Here is a 17,811-nt window from a genome sequence, read left to right as displayed (position 1 = left end):
TCACCTAGGTGTTTCTTCCCCAACTCCGGCCCGCGGAATCCTCTCCTACATTGGCGCCGCCGAGAATTCTTCGCCGCCGACGTGACGCCATCCGCGCGACGGCAGAAGCCACGGCGGTGGTTGGCCGCGGCGGCGCTTTTCTCAACCGTGAAAAGACGCATGTGATCGAGCAAGGCAAATGTATCTGAGAGCTTCTTGTACTGTACAGATGTGAGCTCCTCAACACAAGCTCTCTCTCTCTCTCTCTCTCAAATCAAAGCATTTGGCGCAAATCCGCCATTGATTCTGTATCAATTTCTACTGTAATTTCACTACGGCACCACGGCGACCTCCTTGTGATCATTGGCAGGGTACACGTGCTCCTCCGACTGCTCGTCGTCGTCGTCGTCGTCGTCTCCAAGTGCGGCGGCTTCTTGCTGCTGCTGCTGCCGCACGACGTGGTTCCACCTGTCCTGGAAGAGGTAGACGAACGCCATGGCCGACACCTCCACGGTGAGGAGCACCGTCCACGGCCTCACGCTCCTCCCGGTCCTCTCATGGTAGGTGTGCATGCCGATGTAGACGTTGGCGACGCCCACCACGCAGATCGCGATGCCAAGAAGCCAGTGGGTCAAGTACCAGATGCTCCTGAACCTCACACCTCTGAAGAAATGAACAGCATGTTCAGACATCAAGCTTCAGAGATTTAGACAAATCAATCCATTGTATAAATGGATTTCAGAGATGTGTTCTTCTACCTGTCTGGTCTCAAGAATCCGATGAGTGGTTGAAGCCAAATGAAACCATACAGTGCCAATCCTATTCTCTGGTGTGTGTTGTTGAAGGCGTTCTCGAAGTTGCTTATCGACAGCACTGCTCCGGCAGTTGCAAGAATGACAGCAACAATCTGCAGGCATGTGTCCAACGCACAGTTAATTTGCACCTGATGCATTTGTGAGAAATTAATCAAGCAAACGAGGATAGCGAGCTAAGGTTACAGACCTGTGAAGCAACATGGCAGTAGAAAAGAATCCTGATGCTCCTGGTGCTTTTCACATTGCTTGTGACTCTGATTAGCAGTACTCCTATTGGCATCAAGAAACCAACCGAAGACCAGAGCAGGAAGGCATGGAGCTTGAGTTGAAGGGAGAGTTTGGGTGTGAGCTGCAAGAATAGTTGATGTGCTGCAGTTAGTGATTCATCATCTACTACCAGATATTCAGATTGTAGTGCAGTTAAATGGAACTAGAAAATTCCTCAAAATTACATGAGAAGGAACAATTACCTCCAAAGGCTGGACAATCTTGTAACTCTGATTTAAACTATCAGGGCTGCTTGAAGCACACTGAGTTGGAGTGAGAAGCGAAAGAATCGTACAACAACTTCCCAACACAGCGAGAAGTCTTTTTCTTCCAAACAGTAGCATTGATGCTAGTCAATTTAGTCTCCTCTCAACAGAAAACAACACAAAGGAAAGATCAAGCAGCAGAGGTGAACCTCTTCGACAGGAAAAGAGCCAACTGAAACAGCAAATGATGGTCCTAAGCTAACAAAGACAGGAGAAGAACAGCTAAAATTTCTTCATCTCTCTCACTATCATCTCATGCTGGTATGGAAGTCATCCCTTCCTTCAAAGGTCTACCTCACCTTAAATACTGGCATTACAAGCGTATTAAAGAAATCTATCTTCACTAAAGAATGAACAAAAAGAACAGGAAAAACCAATGCCTTCTAAGTTCTAACTCTCTGCACAATGTGGATGTGTTCCAGGATAACTTCTAGGCGAACGGGAAGAATCTGCCAAGCAAATTAAAGAATAAGAGTTGTCATGGGGGAATAACTTGAGAGGGGTGTCCTATGAATGATTTGGATATGAGCAGCTGCTTTCTCTGCTTAGCAATAATATACTATGGTGGACTTTTGTGCTGTTGGGGGATGGAATGGAATGGAATGAGATGGGCTCTTTTGATCACATTCAGCATTGCTTTTACAGCTCTATGGTATGATGGTATAAAGGAAGGCTTTTTGTGGTGGTGCAGCAGGAAGCACCAAGATATTGTTGGCTGCTCTATCAGCATCCGGGACGAATTGGCGAAAGCAAGTCTGAAAGAAGGGTGTCCAACTGTTCTAATTCGTAGGGCAAGTGTCCAAGTCCAATGGCCAACAAACCTTCTAGGTCACCACAAAGGCGCAGCAAAGTTATCTGCTTTGGGTTATGGTATTGCTTTTTTCCTTCTTTTTTTTTCAGATACTGTGATGACATTGTTCCGTATCTCCATTCATATAATTGTGTCAACATGACGAAATGTGTAGGTATGCTTGAATCAAGTTAAACCTAAACTTCTTACAGATAATCTTAGTCTCATAATCCACCATGTGTTGTACTAAAAAAAATAGTAATCCACCATGTGTCATTTCCTTGTTACTGTTCATTTGTCCGACAGATTAGCATATGGCAGTGTCAATGGTATTGCATGATTTTATCACCAACAACTAGATGTCGTTAACCTTGCAATTAAAGTACAGTTGCATCTAGCTAAACCTGGTCATTTTCAAATGAGTCGTTTTTGAGTGCGTTCAAGCTCAGACGATCTGCAGTATTTGCTTTCAATTAGCAACTCTGATATGTTATCTGAAGTCTTGACCAAAAGAACTGGGATTCGGATCTGCTCAGTGGAGCAGTTCAGAATGCTTAAACAGCGGGCTAATGTAAACAGCATCACCTCAGCCATTGACAGGAGCTAGTAGTAGTAGTAGAAAGTAGTGACTAGTGAGCCATAGGCCCAGCAATCTCGTCCTCTTGGTCTCCTACCAACTCCATGTCTGCATGTTTGATGCCAACTCTACTCTACAATGTGCATGGAAATGTTGCGAGATACCCTCTTTTGATTGTATGATCAAGAGTATCCATCCATCGCTTTATTTCATGTGATTTCTCCTCGAACAAAAAGAGGTGAGCATAAAAAAAAAGATGTGAAAAAGTCTGACCAGGAGAGCTGAAAGATTTCAGATTTGCATGGCGTAACAGAATTCAGAGCTTTATTTCTGTAGAAGTTGTTGTTAATGGGATGAACTGTTAAGCAGTCATTGTCAGGCACGGACAGAGATGGTCCTGCTTTGGTCAAGGGATTTCGCTGTATAAGCGGAAAGTGACGAGCTAAGCATGATCAGCACCATTCCCTAATCGCTTTCTTGCTTCTCGTTTTCTATCGACTCGTGTAGGCTAGCACACAGGTTTTCTTGGTTTGTTCTTGTAGGATTGTACTTGTGTAGCTGTGGCTTAATTGGATGCCGTGATGTGCAGGGTAAATGTACGTGCGTTTCTTGATTAGGAGATCAAATCCGTGTAGAGGCAAATGATGGGTTCAGAGTTCAGAGATAACTGAGACTCTGAAACTGGATCAGCAGTTTGCAAATGCTACTCTCTTATGATGACCGACCGACCAATTCAGCCTTCTTTTTAGCCTTTTCTCCATAGGAGCAATCATCTCTCTCTCTCTCTCTCTCTCACTCACTCACTCACACACACACACACGCACACGAGAGATTGTGCATTCGTGCTGCACATATCTGTAATTCTGCACTCACATGCACATGCATGAAAGGCCAAGAAGAAATAGTTCAGAGACAGGAAGAAAAATTCAGAAAAGACACGACATATATGTTCTATGGTTTCTGCAATTGCACTCATTAGGTCATGGCCAAATGGGCCAGAAAGCACTCACACTGAATCCATACGAATCAAATGAGAAAAAGGTGAAATTTCTGCAGCCTTGCAGTACCAAATGGTTCACGCCACTATTATCTGCTTCCACTCTTTTGAGTGGAGGTGAAAAATTGATGCTATTTCTCTATGGACCATCAGTACATTTGCTGTTACCACCATCCTTTACTTCGTAGTTTGTAGTGAAATTGACAAGTCAGTATGGTCAAACCTTCGAGAAAATGATGAAGGATCATTTCACTGCAAGAACACCACGCCTGTCCCCTCCTTTTGGGGTACAAATTCGTGAGTTCTGATGATTTTACCAGCTGCGAGGAGCTTTCCTAGTTTGCATTCTTGCGAAGATTCTTCGAATTGAACCACCATTGAGTTGTTAACACCTGACTGAAATGTGCCTTCTTTCTGCACTGCTTCTTAAGTGTGCTAACGGATGCTAACTACACAAATACTACTTCATTAAGGAATTATTACTATCTTGGGCTAAAAGTCAGTTACTATATCATGAAAAATGCAGCTATCTGAAGCGTAATCATGCCCATGATCTCCTTTCCAACAACCACCGTTCTCTAATTGTTAGCTCACGAAAAGCATCAATTGGCTAATCGAGTAATAGGTCCTGCCTGGGAATAGTTTAGAGTAGGCTGCGAAAGCCAACTCTTCACTCATATGCTTTTTCAAACAACCTGAAACCAAACCATGGACGCATAATTAGCTGCGAATCTGATTCCCTTTGGTTAGGTACATGCCATACTTAGTGCTCCGACCAAATTTGACGCCAATGTAGCATTGATGGGTGCAATCAATAAAATGCAAAGCGACTTAACACCCAGGAACAGGAAGTAAAATATGTAATCGTTCGACCAGACCAGAAAGACAGTGCCATCACAAATTACAGAGATAAATAATAGCACATCAGGGATCAACACTTCCAAGTGAGCCAGGTTGAAGTAACAAGAAGTCTGCTGATTACTAATACGAGGAAATTCAAGGGTTTGCAAAGCATCATTTGGAAGGGTAACTGGAAATGCCTAAGCATCATTTGGATATGAAACTGGAAATGCCTAACCAGCAGGGCACCAAAACTTCCACAGACAAAATCTTTTGATTCTTGGGCTAAATTGCAGAACATGGGTACACACTGGTAGATCACATGAACAAGTTCGGCCTAGATGCCTTGAAGGTGGTCTTCAGCTTCCTGGTGGGCGGCCTGACCTTGCGGTACACGAGCGGGAACTTGATATTCGAGTTGTGGAACTGCTTAGTGTTGTCCCTCTTGCAGAGCTTGAAGTGAACTGTTGCGGTCTTGATGATCTGAATGCAGGGGAACCTCACACGGTGACGAGAGGCCATCTCGGTGTACATCTGCTCCACAGCACCATTCAGAGTAGTGTCACGGTATTCCTTGTACATGTTGTGGTAACCTGTTCTGCTCTGGTAACGCAGCCAGATGCCGTAGTTCTTGATCGTTGTAGGGTTACGCTCAAAGATCTGAGATACAATCAGAATGTTTAGAAGGGTTGCACTGTTTTAACTATTCAACTCCAAGATATGTAGTATCACACTAGACTCTTAGCAAGCCAATCTTTTCATTTACAGTGAATACATAAGTAAACATTATTCAAGGAAAAATACAGCTGCCAGCAAGATGCAATATAGGTAATTTATTACTATTTCATGGCTACAACGTGCATGACCTTTGTTAGGATGCAACTACACTAAAATACAATTAACAAAAAAGAATACTTTAGCAACATCACAACAGTCAATTGACAATTTGTTATAACGGATGTTAGTAATGTTACTGAATCAATTCATTACAAAATTTGTTGCCATAGATGATGGTTTATTAGAACACCATCGACACATTGTCAACAGGTGCGAACATTATAATCACACCAATTTGACAGTTTCAAGTACTAATGAACACAACTGATTTTTCAGAAATGCATGATGTATTGACTTGGCACATGCTACATACACCCTGCGAAAGACAATGCGGAAAAGAGTTGGGATGAGGGCACACAGTGGAATCACTATCAACATGGGTGGCTGTACACAAATAATTAAAAAAGACTAGCAACTTAGCAGCATGCTTAAATTACATTTCCCTCTATAAAGAATTTAATTGTTTTAGCAAAGGTATTTAATTGTTTATTAAATGCCTAACAGCTTCCTTGTGATCAAACCTTTTAGACACACAAAATCAAGCATTTCGGTCGTATCACAAAGTCATAAGGCGCACAGATAGACCTAACATAAGTATCCACGATCTGTCCTATATGTAACCGAGCATCTCCAGTAGAGAATAACTGCCAGCCATGGAGACAAAATTGATCTATCAAATTTGGTCAATGTCACTGAGTTGGATACTTATCACTGCCTAATTAGATAGGAAGATAAACCACAGCACAAACTAATATCAAAGTGGCAGCCTGCGGATCTGTAACGACGTCATGGCAATTGATACGCATGGACAAGGCAGTCAAATTGAAAGTGAGCAAATTGAGCGGTACCTCGTTGATGGCGAGCATCTGTCCATTGCTCTTCTTCACCTTCTTCAGCTTCCTCAGGAAGTACCTGCGCGCAAACAAACAACACGAAATCATCAACGAAATTACACGAAGGATCAAGGCATCATAGATAAGAGTTCTTGCGACACCAACCAGAACTTGGACTTGGCGCGGACCTCGTTGGTGGCCCAGAGCTTCATGCGGTAGATCTTGGGGTGCTCATCGCCGGGGGTCGGGAGCGCGCGACCCACCACCTGGTACTGATGGAACTGCGCCGCCGGAAAAATTCGCAACACACAAACACGGAAACGAAGAGATCAGCCACGCTCGATGGATCGACGGAACGCGAGGGAGGAGGCGGCGGCGGCGGCGAGGAGAAGCTTACCCTGTAGGCGACCATTTCGACGGCGGAGGGAGAAACCGGAGGCGGAGAAGACCTAAACCTAAGCGGGGTGGCGGCCGTCGAGGGAGGAGGCGGAGGCGGAGGAGGTATTTATGTGTGGGGGACGAGAAACCCTAATGGGCCGTGGGCTTCGGCCTTTCTGGGGCTGAATTTCCTGTTCGATTCATTTTCAAGTTTGGGCCGGATGAAGTTGGGCCGTAGCTTTTTGGTTCATGTTACTTCGGAGGAATAAGTTCACCGGAGGTCCCTCAACTTAACAGCGAGATTTTTCTTAGATCCCTTAACCACAAAACAAGAAATGTGTACCCCTACACTCACTCAAACCGTTCACCGGAGGTCCCTTGGCAGTATTTTTGCCCGGTTTTGCTGACGTGGCATCTTAGTCAGCAAAAATAATTAAAAAAACACGTGGAGCCCACATGTCAGCTACACATATTTTTTTCTTCTCTTTTCTTCTCCTCTCCTCTTCTCTTTTCTTTTCTCTCTCTTCTCTTCTCCTTCAGGCTGCGGGCGGAGCAGCCGCGCGCCGTGGCCGCCGTCATCGTCGGCTCTCCACCGTCGTCGTCGCCGTGGGCGAGGCAACGCGGCGCGGCCGTCCAGCGTCGGAGCGGAGGTGGCGGAGCGTGGCGGCGGAGCGGAGTGCGGCGGCGGAGCGGCGAGCACGGATGCAGGCGGCGCAGCGGAGGGCGAGCGCGGCAACGGAGCAGCGGAAGGCGCGAGTGCGACGGTGGGCCGAGCAGTGGAGCGCGAGCAGGCCGCGGACAGAGTAGCGGAGCGCGAGTGCGGCGGCGGAGCAGCGGTGAGCGAGCGCGGCGGCCAGCAAGTTTGGGAGGGAGGGGGAGGCAGCCGGCGACCAAGAAACAATCTCTGCCTCTGCCTCTTCCCCTTCTCCCGCCGGTGGTGCCTCTCCTAGCATCGTCGGCCACCCGCAGGGGTACGGCGGTGGTGGCGGCCGAGCACAGGGGAGCTCCTCGTCCCATCCACTGTCTTCCGCTTCGCCTAGTTCGCCTTCCGCTGCTTTTCCCACTGCCGTGCTCGCCCGCCACCGCTCCTCCGCCGCGCTCGCCTTCCACTGCACCCCCCGCATCCGCGCTCCTCCGCTGCACGTAATGGCATATATACATGTGAGTGTGCTCAGCCATATACACATGCTTGGCTAATATATACGTTTGCATGTTATCGGGCGGCAAACCAACAAGAAGCTAGCTAGGCTATAGCTGGTCGTCTCCATGCATGTATATATATGCTCGTACGAAGACGCATGTACATGCGGCCGTTTGTACCCGGCGTATATGCGTATGAGTTACGACGTCAAGTGCTACCGCGACGTCGGTGAAGACGATGAGGGTCACCGCGCCCGCGCCGACCACCGTCCACGACGCCGATGGCACGCCGAGCGTGGACACGCTCCTGCTACAGCTGCGCGAGCTGGGCGTCCGGGAGGACCATGGGATCAGGCCGGCGACGCTGCCGTCGCCACCACTGCCGCTGCCGCGGCACAGGAGGAGCGCGAGCGACTGGGGTGCAACGTCAGCCGGCACTTCGAGCCACCTATGCACGGCCACTGCGACGCCTGGCCGATGCCGCTGAACGGCCGCGCCGTGCCGCCTCGCCCACGGCGACGACGACGGCGGCCACGGTGCGCGGCTGCTCCTCCCGTAGCCTCCGCTCCGCCGCCGGGCTCGCCCGCCGTCCGCTCCGCCCACCGCCCGCCACCGCTCTGCTGCCGCGCTCGCCTGCCGCCCGCATCCGCGCTCGGCCATCACGTCTGCGCCCGCCGCCAGCCTGAAGGAGAAGAGAGGGGAGAGAAGAAAAGAGAAGAGAAGGAGAAGAAAAGAGAAGAAAAAAATATGTGCAGCTGACATGTGGGCTCCACGTACTTTTTAAACTTTTTTTGCTGACTAGGATGCCACGTCAGCAAAATCGGACAAAAAATACTGTCGAGGGACCTCCGGTGAACGGTTTGAGTAAGTTTAGGGGTAGACATTTCTGGTTTTATGGTTAAGGTACCTCAAAAAATCTCGCTGTTAAGTTGAGAGACCTCCGGTGAACTTATTCCTACTTCGGATTAGCTACAACTAGCACAGTGGCCCGCGCAGATTGCGCGGCTAGCATCATTATATTTTCTCTCATATAATAGCATATATGTTTCCTCATTATATTATTCAAATATATTAAAATGACAACATAATTTTAAATTTTGCAATAACTTTACAAAACTACTAATGGGTAATATTCATATTATATCTTATATAATATTAAGTGTTAGTTATTAATTATTTTTACTATCAAATTTTAGTTATTTATAAATTATATATATTCTTATATGGACTCTAGACTTGTCTTTTAATATTTCCTTTTTTTAATTCCGAATTTTCTGTAAATTGTATTTCTAGATAGACTCTATACTCTTCTTCCAATATTATTTATTTTTATTTTTAAATTTTTATTATTTCTAATTGTATTTCTATGTGAACTCTAAACTCATCTTTCAATATTCTTTAATTTTTAATTTCGAATTTCAGTTACTTCTAAATTGTATTCCTATATTGACTTTAAACTCTTCTTCCCATGTTTTTCTTAATTTGCAATTTTAGTTATTTGTAAATTGTATCTTTATATCTCTACTTTTAATTTTATTATGTTTATTCCAAATTTTAGTTAGTTTTAAATTCCTATATCGACTCTATACTCTACTTCTAATATTCCTTATTTTTTAATTCCGAATTTCTATTTTTTTCTTAATTGTATTTCTATATGGACTCTATACTCTACTTCTAATATTCCTTGTTTTTAATTCCAAATTTTTATTATTTCCTAATTGTATTTCTACATGGACTCTATACTCTACTTCTAAAATTCCTTATTTTTAATTCCGAATTTCAGTTATTTCCTAATTGTATTTCTATATGGACTCTAGTTCTAATATTCCTTATTTTTAATTCCGAATTTCAGTTATTTCCTAATTGTATTTCTATATGGACTCTAGTCTCCTCTTCTAATATTCCTTGTTTTTTAATTCCGAATTTCAACTATTTCTAAATTGTATTTCTATGTCTCCTCTTCTAATATTCCTTATTTTTTAATTCCAAATTTCAGCTATTTATAAATTGTATTTCTATATGAACTCTGCTTTTTCTTTTTCTCCGATTAATGTGAGAATTTCTAGACCATGAGAGCGAACGTGGAGGCTCCTTTTTCTATTCCTTTAATTTTAGCTATTTCTAAATTGTATTTCTATATGAACTCTGTCTTTTCTTTTTCTCCGATTAATGTGAGAATTTCTAGGCCATGAGAGCGAACGTGGAGGCTCCTTTTTCTATTCCTTTAATAATATAATAGATATGAGTATGCATCTCACCTGATTTATTATTATCCATGAACACGAAAATATTCAGGTCGTTTCAGCATCGAGGGTAAGATCTGATATGACGCAGTATATTACTCCTTATTAAGGTTCTTGTATGATTGATCCTTTATTACAAAGTATATGAACACCGAGGGTCCAATGGTTCGATATAAGATTACCACACTGAAGTTGCTCACTATATTACCATCCATACACATATACAAGTGATATGATCATATGACCCAGTGCAGGGTCTCAAATAATAACAGGCCATTTACATGCAGTGACTCCTTAGAAACTCGGAGGCAGCTCACCATACGTGTGCTCCTTTGGTTAACCCCAAGGGGATGACAATTGCGGCAATTACAGCCTGTTTGTGATGCAGAAGAATTCAAAACGAAGTCAATTCAAGCATTAAGAAGGCAATTCATGTTATAAGCACAACCGTTTATGAACAAAAAAAACTGGACATCTACTATGAAGAACTAATCAGGTGGGCAATTTATATTTAAAGCAATAGTGATGATCTAGAAGATGACCTAGTAGTTTATATGTAGTTAAATGAAAGTTCCAAGGTGAAGTGAAATTTCATTTACGTAAGGTCCAAGTTCACCTCTGAATTATTGACAATAATATAACCATGCGACTGCATTTCTCTACTTCTATGTGGTTCACAATAAAAAAATCCAAGATAAACTGAAATTCCATCTACAAAAGGTGCATATTCACCTCTAAATTTGTGATAATACTCCCTCCATCCCAAAATGTAGCTATTTCTGATCCAGATTCTTAGCCAGAAATAGCTACATTTTGTGACGGAGGGAGAATATAACAATGTGATTGCAGCGCATCAGTAGAAATATACTTACAGCAACAGTGCAGGCAACATATCCTGGTTTCTCTCTGTAGTCATGTACTCGGACACATATTAGTATGAAAGCCCCAACATACCATGGGATGGCAGCAAGGAAAAATCCAGCAATAAACCTTTTTGAACAAAAGATAAACTCGGTAAGGAGTTGGACTTAACTTCAGTAGTATGGCAAGAATAACGAAAGCATGGACACTCACAGAAGCCAGCCTAACCCAAGACCACAACAAGGAAGGCGGCGCATTCTTACTGGCCTTCCCTCAGCAATAGGACCATAACCTGAGAAACCACGAACCATATGATCATATAACAATTTCTACTTCCATGCTAGGGGTTCACTTGTTTGTTTTTCAATGTAATAAATGCAAATCTGATCTGAAGTTACATTATCTCAAAAGGAAAAATAGAGAAGGATATGGTGATCATTGTGTATGCGACAATAAGAGGTTAAAGACGATATTCTTTTATCTTTTTTTTTTGTGTGTGTGTGTGTGTTGGGGGGGGGCAGAGAATCACAATAAGATTCAGCTGAATCTGTTTATGGTCAGTGATTCAGCTGACTTCAAATTCACCAAATTAGATGAATTTGCACGCCTCAAAGTTTCTCCAATGTCATGAGCAACACTTCAATCATCAAAGGTGCGTCGTGTGTGCAGGAAGTGAAAGTCTAGTTGTTTAAATCAGCTATCCTGTCTCTTTTCCTACCATAAACTTGGTTTATACTTTCCTATTTACATTTTAGCAGACCAGGTCGTAGTTGAGCTGATGACTAGTTCATCTTCCTTCCCAAGTCAAAAATCTAAGTAGGTTTTCCCATCCGTGAAGAGAAATAAGAGGGTTAGGAATTCGGATCACGCATATTGGTCAGGCTTCTGAATCATCCACAAGCACAAAAGCATCGAAAATTTGTAGTTGGACATGAGAAATTGAGAGCATAGCGATGCTGTGAGGCTCATGAAGACCTCCAAATTTCCAATTGCGATTTGCAATTCCCCATATTTCCCCACCAAACCTAATCAAAGCAGCACAAGCAAAGCAGGAGTCAGTGTGAGAGAGACCGGCCATACCTGGCCCGGTCTGGTAGCCCTGCGCGTAGTAGGGCTCCGCCGGCGCGTAGGGCTGCTGCTGATGGTGGTGGTGGTAGTGGCCGCCGCCGCCGCTGGCGCCGGCGAAGCCTGGAGGCGGGGCGGGCTGGGGGAACCCGACGGGGGGGCGGGCGAGCTCGCCCGAGGCGGCATGGTGATGGGGCGGCGGCTGGAAGGTGCCGTACTGGTACTGCTGCGGGTCCTGGCCCTGCAGGTGCGGCGGCGCCGACGGCGGGAGGTCGCCGGAGGAGTACCCCACCTTGCTCGCCGCCGCCGCCGCCTCCTCCTCCCGGCCTCCTCCCATGCTCTCGTTGACCTTGGACGAGGCGAGGCAAGACGAGGCGACGTGGCGCGATGGCGCGGCAGCGCGTTGCCGTCGAATGGGCAGAGCAGAGGTGGGATCCAGAAGAAAATTTGTACGGAGTAGTGACGAGGCGATTTGCGTTGTATAAAAAGGTGGAGGAGAAGACAGGAAAGAGCAGACTGCGTCGCTGACTTGTGGAAAGGCTTGTTTAGATGGGCCGTGATCCGGCCCATGATAGTGTGGGCCTTGTTCTGGCTTGACTTGTTATGGTTCGAGCCCATGGTGTATTTGTGTTGATGGGCCGGTTCAACCATATGACTGCCTTCAGAGTTCAGATTAGCCTAAAAAAATCAAAAAATAAAGCTACACGTTTCGTCTGAAAAATGGAAGAGATATTGGACAGTTCCAAAGTAATTCTTCAAACTTTCAACTTTTCCATCACTCAAAAATTTTTTACACACATAAACTTCCAACTTTTCCGTCACATCGTTCTAATTTCAACCAAACTACCAATTTTGATGTGAACTAAACACAACCATTGACTTAGACTGCTCTCTTTTATTATGACTGGCTTATGCCCTGTTCTCTTTTATTATTCTATATTTTAGATTTTCTTATAGATGTTTCCCAAGCTATTAATCAACGCATTTTCGTGTAAAATAAATATTGGAATATATTTTTCTAAAGCAACTTTTCTATTTCATAATAGTTAATTCACTCGTTTATACTCTCAAATAGCTATGAGGAAAAATCAGATAATTCATCAATCTGAACTGTCAAATGTGTGGCCTTTCAAGTCAAAACTCACCACGCACGATGAAGAGTGGTTTTGGGGGTTTGGGCTGATTTCAAGACCCTGATTTGCAGTTCGGGAAGATTGCGGAAACGATTGTACTTGGTAGTGCAAAGTTGTTGTGAAAATGGATGCTCATTTTATTTCTCGATTCCAATTAGCAAGCTAACCATCGCGTCATACATGCATTACTGCATGAGTTGACCCAGAGGCAAAAGATCACAAAACATTCTGTTCCAACCTGCCCAAGCTATCTGCCCTTTGTGGACGAGCAATGGCCACCATCAGAGATCGCAGCATATCACGGTCAGTTCCTGCACCCAGAAGCATCTTATCACTTGTGACATCTCCTGCTCCAACGTACGAGCAATGCAACGATGGGAAACACGCGATTTCCTCCAGAAAGTCAGGCTTCAACCACACTGCTTCCATGTTCCAGCCCCAAACTCCAGATTATACTAAACGGTGCCTAGTTAGCTAGTATTTAGCTTCAAGATCAAGCGGTCAGATAAACTAAGCTGTTTCAGTTTTATCAGAAAGCGACTTGCATGCTAGCCTGAAGAATTGAAAACGGTGTTCGGATTGAGTGATATTTTCAGCTCGGTTGACTTGTCAGGTAAGGATTATTATAAATTTATATTAGAGCGTGTTCAAAGATAAGACCCACAGATCGATTCAGATGCAATGATTTTAACAAGTGGATGCAATGATAGGAACAAGTGGGTCTTGTGCCTGAATGCATGCGGCGCCTACGGTACGCATGAACATGCATGGCTTGTGAAGCAGATCAAGCAACTGGATTCAGGAAAGAAACCCTCCTCTGCTATTGTGATGACGCAATCATTATGTGATTATCTTGTTCGTTAAGGAATTTGATTAAGGAGATGCTTTGCTCCTGATCAATGTTTAGTGTTTAATATAGTTCTTTTGTGTAATCGATGGGGATGTCGTATGTCATAACCAATAGTCTAGTACTGCAACAGTGCAATTACATGGCTGACATAAGAATAAAATACTTTGCCATGCATGAATGTGTCAAATTCTCTTCAGAATTCACATGACTCATCTCCCTCAAAATTGCACCAATTTCACGAATGAAAGTATGAATGAAATGGCAAATACATTTATTGTGCCCAAAGAAGTATTTGTACATATTTTCTGAATACATGCCTTTTTCTTAAAGGACATTCTGAATATGAGCTGGAAATTCTTTAACGAGAACACCTGCAACTTTGATATCTGAACTCCGAAACACTGGAGCTGACCTAAGCATTACATGGTAGCCATGCATCTGGTCAACCAAGCTGGAGAAAAGAATGCATTCCAGAGCACAAAATCAACCACCTCAAGATACCATGCACGCGTGAACATCCCTGGATTTCTGCAGAGATCTTGCGCCGCGACTGAATTAATTCGGGTTCACTCATTTTCAGGCCACCGAATTCTCCCTCTCATGCAAATTCCTTAGCTGGCTTCACAAACGAGCCACACGCGCTGACTTGCTTTGTCAGAAATCGGCAAAGCAGCCAGCCAGCCATTGTCAGCTCAGCTATGACACAGCCACCTCGATCAAGATAGATATATATTGCACGGTGCAAATGGACTGTGCTAATCTTCAGAAGAAGAAGAGAAAAAATCTTCAGAGCTTGATCGATCGGTCATGGCGATCGGAGCGGCTCCAGCTTCCAATCAGCCTCATGACACGAGCAACATACTCGAGAACGTGTGGGCCAGCATCATGACGTCGTCGTCGTCGCCGGCGGTGTCGTCGTCGGTGGCGGTGTCGTCGTCGGCGGTGACCGGTCAGGAGGAGAATTCGGCGATCTTGCAGAGGTTGCCGAGCTTGGGGAGGTGGATATCCATGGGCGCAGAGGAGTGGGACGAGCTGCTGCTCAGCGGGGCGGCGCTCGCGTCGGAATCCTCCGGCGAGCTACAGCTCGTCGCCGCCTCCCCCGGTGATCACAACCAGGTCGTCGGTGGCGGCGGCGGCGCCAACTACAGGACGACGGCGACGGCCGCGGCGCGGAGGAGCTACCGCGGGGTGAGGCGGCGGCCGTGGGGCAAGTTCGCCGCGGAGATACGCGACACGCGGAGGAGGGGCGCGCGGGTGTGGCTCGGGACGTTCGCGACGGCGGACGAGGCCGCGCTGGCGTACGACATGGCGGCGCTCCGCATGCGCGGCCACCGCGCCCACCTCAACTTCCCGCTCGCCACCGTGCAGAAGCACCTCGAGCGCGACCTCGCCGGCGGCCGCTCCTCCTCCGATCAGACCTCCACCCGCGCGCGCCGCAGGAGGAGGCCGAGAGCGAACACCACCACCGATGCCGCAGCAAGAAGCGTCGTCTTCTCCGGCGTGCAGACCGCGACGAACTGTGATCACATGGTGTCGTTCGCTTCAGAAAAAGATCAAGTTTCGATGCAAGAATGCTCGAAAAGTGACGCAGGAGTGATCGATTTCGAGGAGATTGGTGGCGAGTATTGGGATTATTTGTTCCCGCCTCTTGTATAATTAAGAGGATGATCAATTAATTAGCTAGTGATGTGTTCATGGCAAGGTAAGCTAGATGGTCAAGTAGCTAGGCTAGGTAGCTATCCGAAGTGCTGAAGTCTAAGATACTGCTACAGACTACAGGCCCAATTGGAAGGGTCAATCTATGGGGATGACAGCCCAAGTCAGTTTAAATCAATTTCCTGGGGATTGGGCTGGATTATTGGGGGGATTTGGGCTTTACAAATGGGCCGTAAGATTGGTTGTTCTTTAGCGTGTATATGCATTTATTTGAATAAGTTTATTTTGGGTCCCTCTATTTGTCGTCCAGGCTGATTCGGGTACGACCCATCCCCCAACTTATGAAAACCAGGCAAATATGGTCCCTCGGTGATTTTGAAGGCGGTTTTGGCTGACGTGGCGTCTACGTGGCTTATTTGACTAGGTCTCCGTCCCACGTGGCGCTTACGTGGCAATTATATCTTGAAAAAATAATAAAAACCATGGGCCCACCTGTCAGCCACATACAAAAGAATAATTTAAAAATAGCGGGGCTCACATGTCAGCGATAAAAAAATAAATATGGTGGTCTCGGCTCTCCCTCTTCTTCCTCGTTGCGCCTCTGACGCTTCTCGCCGTGGTTGTGGAACAGGATGGGCGCGTTGACGGAGGTGGCGCCGCCGAGGACGCGGGCGCGGACGTTCGGCACGCCGTCCTCGGAGACGAAGGTCTGCGCGGGCGCGTCCAACTCGGGCGCCGGGTCCGCCATGGCCAGCGTCCTAACGAATCCGCCCGCGGTGGCGAGCGGCGGGAACTCCGCGGGCGCGCCGCCCCGCTCCAGCACCAGCACGCGGCCGCCGCCAGGATCGGCCAGCGTCGCGGCGAGCGGGCACCCCGCCGTGCCTCCCCCCACCGCCGCCGCCGCCCACGGCCGTGGAGTTATTGACTTGCTCCTTCTGCGGTTGATAAAGTTCCTCCATATGAATTTGTTTGCAAGAGGTTTTGAAGTGCTCCGACACACAATGATCTGTAGTGGACATGAAGATGGGATTTTGTTTACGATGTTGTATAATCCAATTCTCGCGCTATATCTGGGCCTTATCTTAGAAATTGCCCTCTTTATACACATCACTTGATGAGATTAGATTTTTGCTATCATCTTCAAACATCATGTATCTGGTGAAAGCCCAGCATATTTTCTGTTTCTCTTAATGTATTGCAAAGCAAATCTTCAGAAAAAACTAGTACGAAATGTTGCGTCTTTGCTGAACAGGATGAAAAGCAGCAACACTGTTGAGTTCAGGGAAATTAAGCTCCCCATCATCTGAACTTTTACAAAACTTCTAACCTGAACTTCTACAAAATTTCCAGTCAGTTTGCACGTTTAAAGTGACAAAAACAAGCAGATGGTGCATACAAAAGCTCGGTTTGCAAATAAAGGAAAAATAAGGAGTTCCAACATTCCATAAAGCATTAATCGCCAATCATCAGACTCGCAGCTCATTACAACTAATCCCATCCTGACAGTGCACCTGATCCTACCTCCGGCACAGAGGATAGCTGCTCCAGAGCTGAGGAGCCAATGACGGTGCCTTTGGCTTTCTTCTTCTTCTTGGTGTGATCGATTACCAGACCACCAAATTTTCCATCTGCGCCGCACCCCCCTCGAGGAGGGGACCGACCTCACCGCCGCCATCGCGCACGAGGGCTTCGGCTTCTACGTCCTCGCCGTCCTCCGCCGCAAGCGCCGCGGCGGCAGCTCCCGCCGTCCTCGTCATCCTCCGCTGCTCCCTCTCCCGCCGTCCTCACCGCCATCTTCCAGGGCGCCGCCACGTTGCTCGCCTTTACACGAACCGGCGACTTCCTCGCCGAGCTGCGGTCCTACGTCCGGGAGGAGGACGGCGAGGTCATCCTTAAGCTCGTCGGTGGCCTCGGCGCCGCCATCTTCGTGCTGGAGTGGGCCACACTCCGCCGTCCTCCGCCGCGAGCGCCGCGGCACCCGCTCCCGCTGTCCTTGCCGTCCTCCGCTGCTCCCGCTCCCGCCGCGCTGACGCAGGAGAGGACCATCCTGAAGCGCCGACGCAGCGACGCGGTAAAAGAAGAGGAGAAACGTGGTCAGCGCGACACGTGGGATGGTCAATGCGCCACATAGGTCAAAACCGCCTACCATACTGCCATAGGACAAAGTTTGCCTGGTTTTTCTAAGTTGAGGGACGGAAGGTACCCGGTTTTGCGGTCAAGGGACGAAAATTGGACTGGACAACAAATAGAGAGACCCAAGGCGAACTTATTCTGCATTTATTTA

General features: G+C 46.5%; 4 protein-coding genes across 4 annotated transcripts; 1 reads left to right on the top strand and 3 right to left on the bottom strand.

The window, feature by feature from the left end:
* Positions 1–162: 162 nt before the first annotated feature.
* LOC4339626 (cytochrome b561 domain-containing protein At2g30890) lies at positions 163–1,965 on the bottom strand. Its single transcript, XM_015782955.3, has 4 exons — positions 1,265–1,965; positions 982–1,143; positions 738–886; positions 163–642 (listed from the first exon to the last, which is right to left on the bottom strand). The coding sequence occupies exons 1-4, from the start codon at positions 1,403–1,405 to the stop codon at positions 312–314; spliced, it is 783 nt and encodes a 260-aa protein (XP_015638441.1). The 5' UTR covers positions 1,406–1,965; the 3' UTR covers positions 163–311.
* A 2,573-nt stretch (positions 1,966–4,538) lies between these two features.
* Positions 4,539–6,677, bottom strand: LOC4339625 (large ribosomal subunit protein eL20-like). The gene is made up of 4 exons (XM_015784508.3): positions 6,599–6,677; positions 6,367–6,482; positions 6,217–6,280; positions 4,539–5,191 (listed from the first exon to the last, which is right to left on the bottom strand). Exons 1-4 carry the CDS (start codon positions 6,611–6,613, stop codon positions 4,850–4,852), a joined length of 537 nt encoding a protein of 178 aa, XP_015639994.1. The 5' UTR covers positions 6,614–6,677; the 3' UTR covers positions 4,539–4,849.
* Positions 6,678–10,033: 3,356 nt separating this feature from the next.
* On the bottom strand, positions 10,034–12,341 carry LOC4339624 (large ribosomal subunit protein eL20z). Its single transcript, XM_015784507.3, has 4 exons — positions 11,904–12,341; positions 11,037–11,115; positions 10,835–10,952; positions 10,034–10,335 (listed from the first exon to the last, which is right to left on the bottom strand). The coding sequence occupies exons 1-4, from the start codon at positions 12,223–12,225 to the stop codon at positions 10,276–10,278; spliced, it is 579 nt and encodes a 192-aa protein (XP_015639993.1). The 5' UTR covers positions 12,226–12,341; the 3' UTR covers positions 10,034–10,275.
* A 2,284-nt stretch (positions 12,342–14,625) lies between these two features.
* On the top strand, positions 14,626–15,830 carry LOC136356492 (ethylene-responsive transcription factor 15-like). The gene has a single exon (XM_066310481.1). The coding sequence runs from the start codon at positions 14,679–14,681 to the stop codon at positions 15,525–15,527; it is 849 nt and encodes a 282-aa protein (XP_066166578.1). The 5' UTR covers positions 14,626–14,678; the 3' UTR covers positions 15,528–15,830.
* The last annotated feature ends 1,981 nt before the right edge of the window (positions 15,831–17,811 follow it).

Source organism: Oryza sativa, chromosome 5, assembly GCF_034140825.1.
Source record: "Oryza sativa Japonica Group chromosome 5, ASM3414082v1".
In the NCBI taxonomy this organism is placed as follows: Eukaryota; Viridiplantae; Streptophyta; class Magnoliopsida; order Poales; family Poaceae; genus Oryza; species Oryza sativa.
Note: the sequence above shows the minus strand (reverse complement) of the source record. Positions and strands in the feature narration are given on the sequence as shown.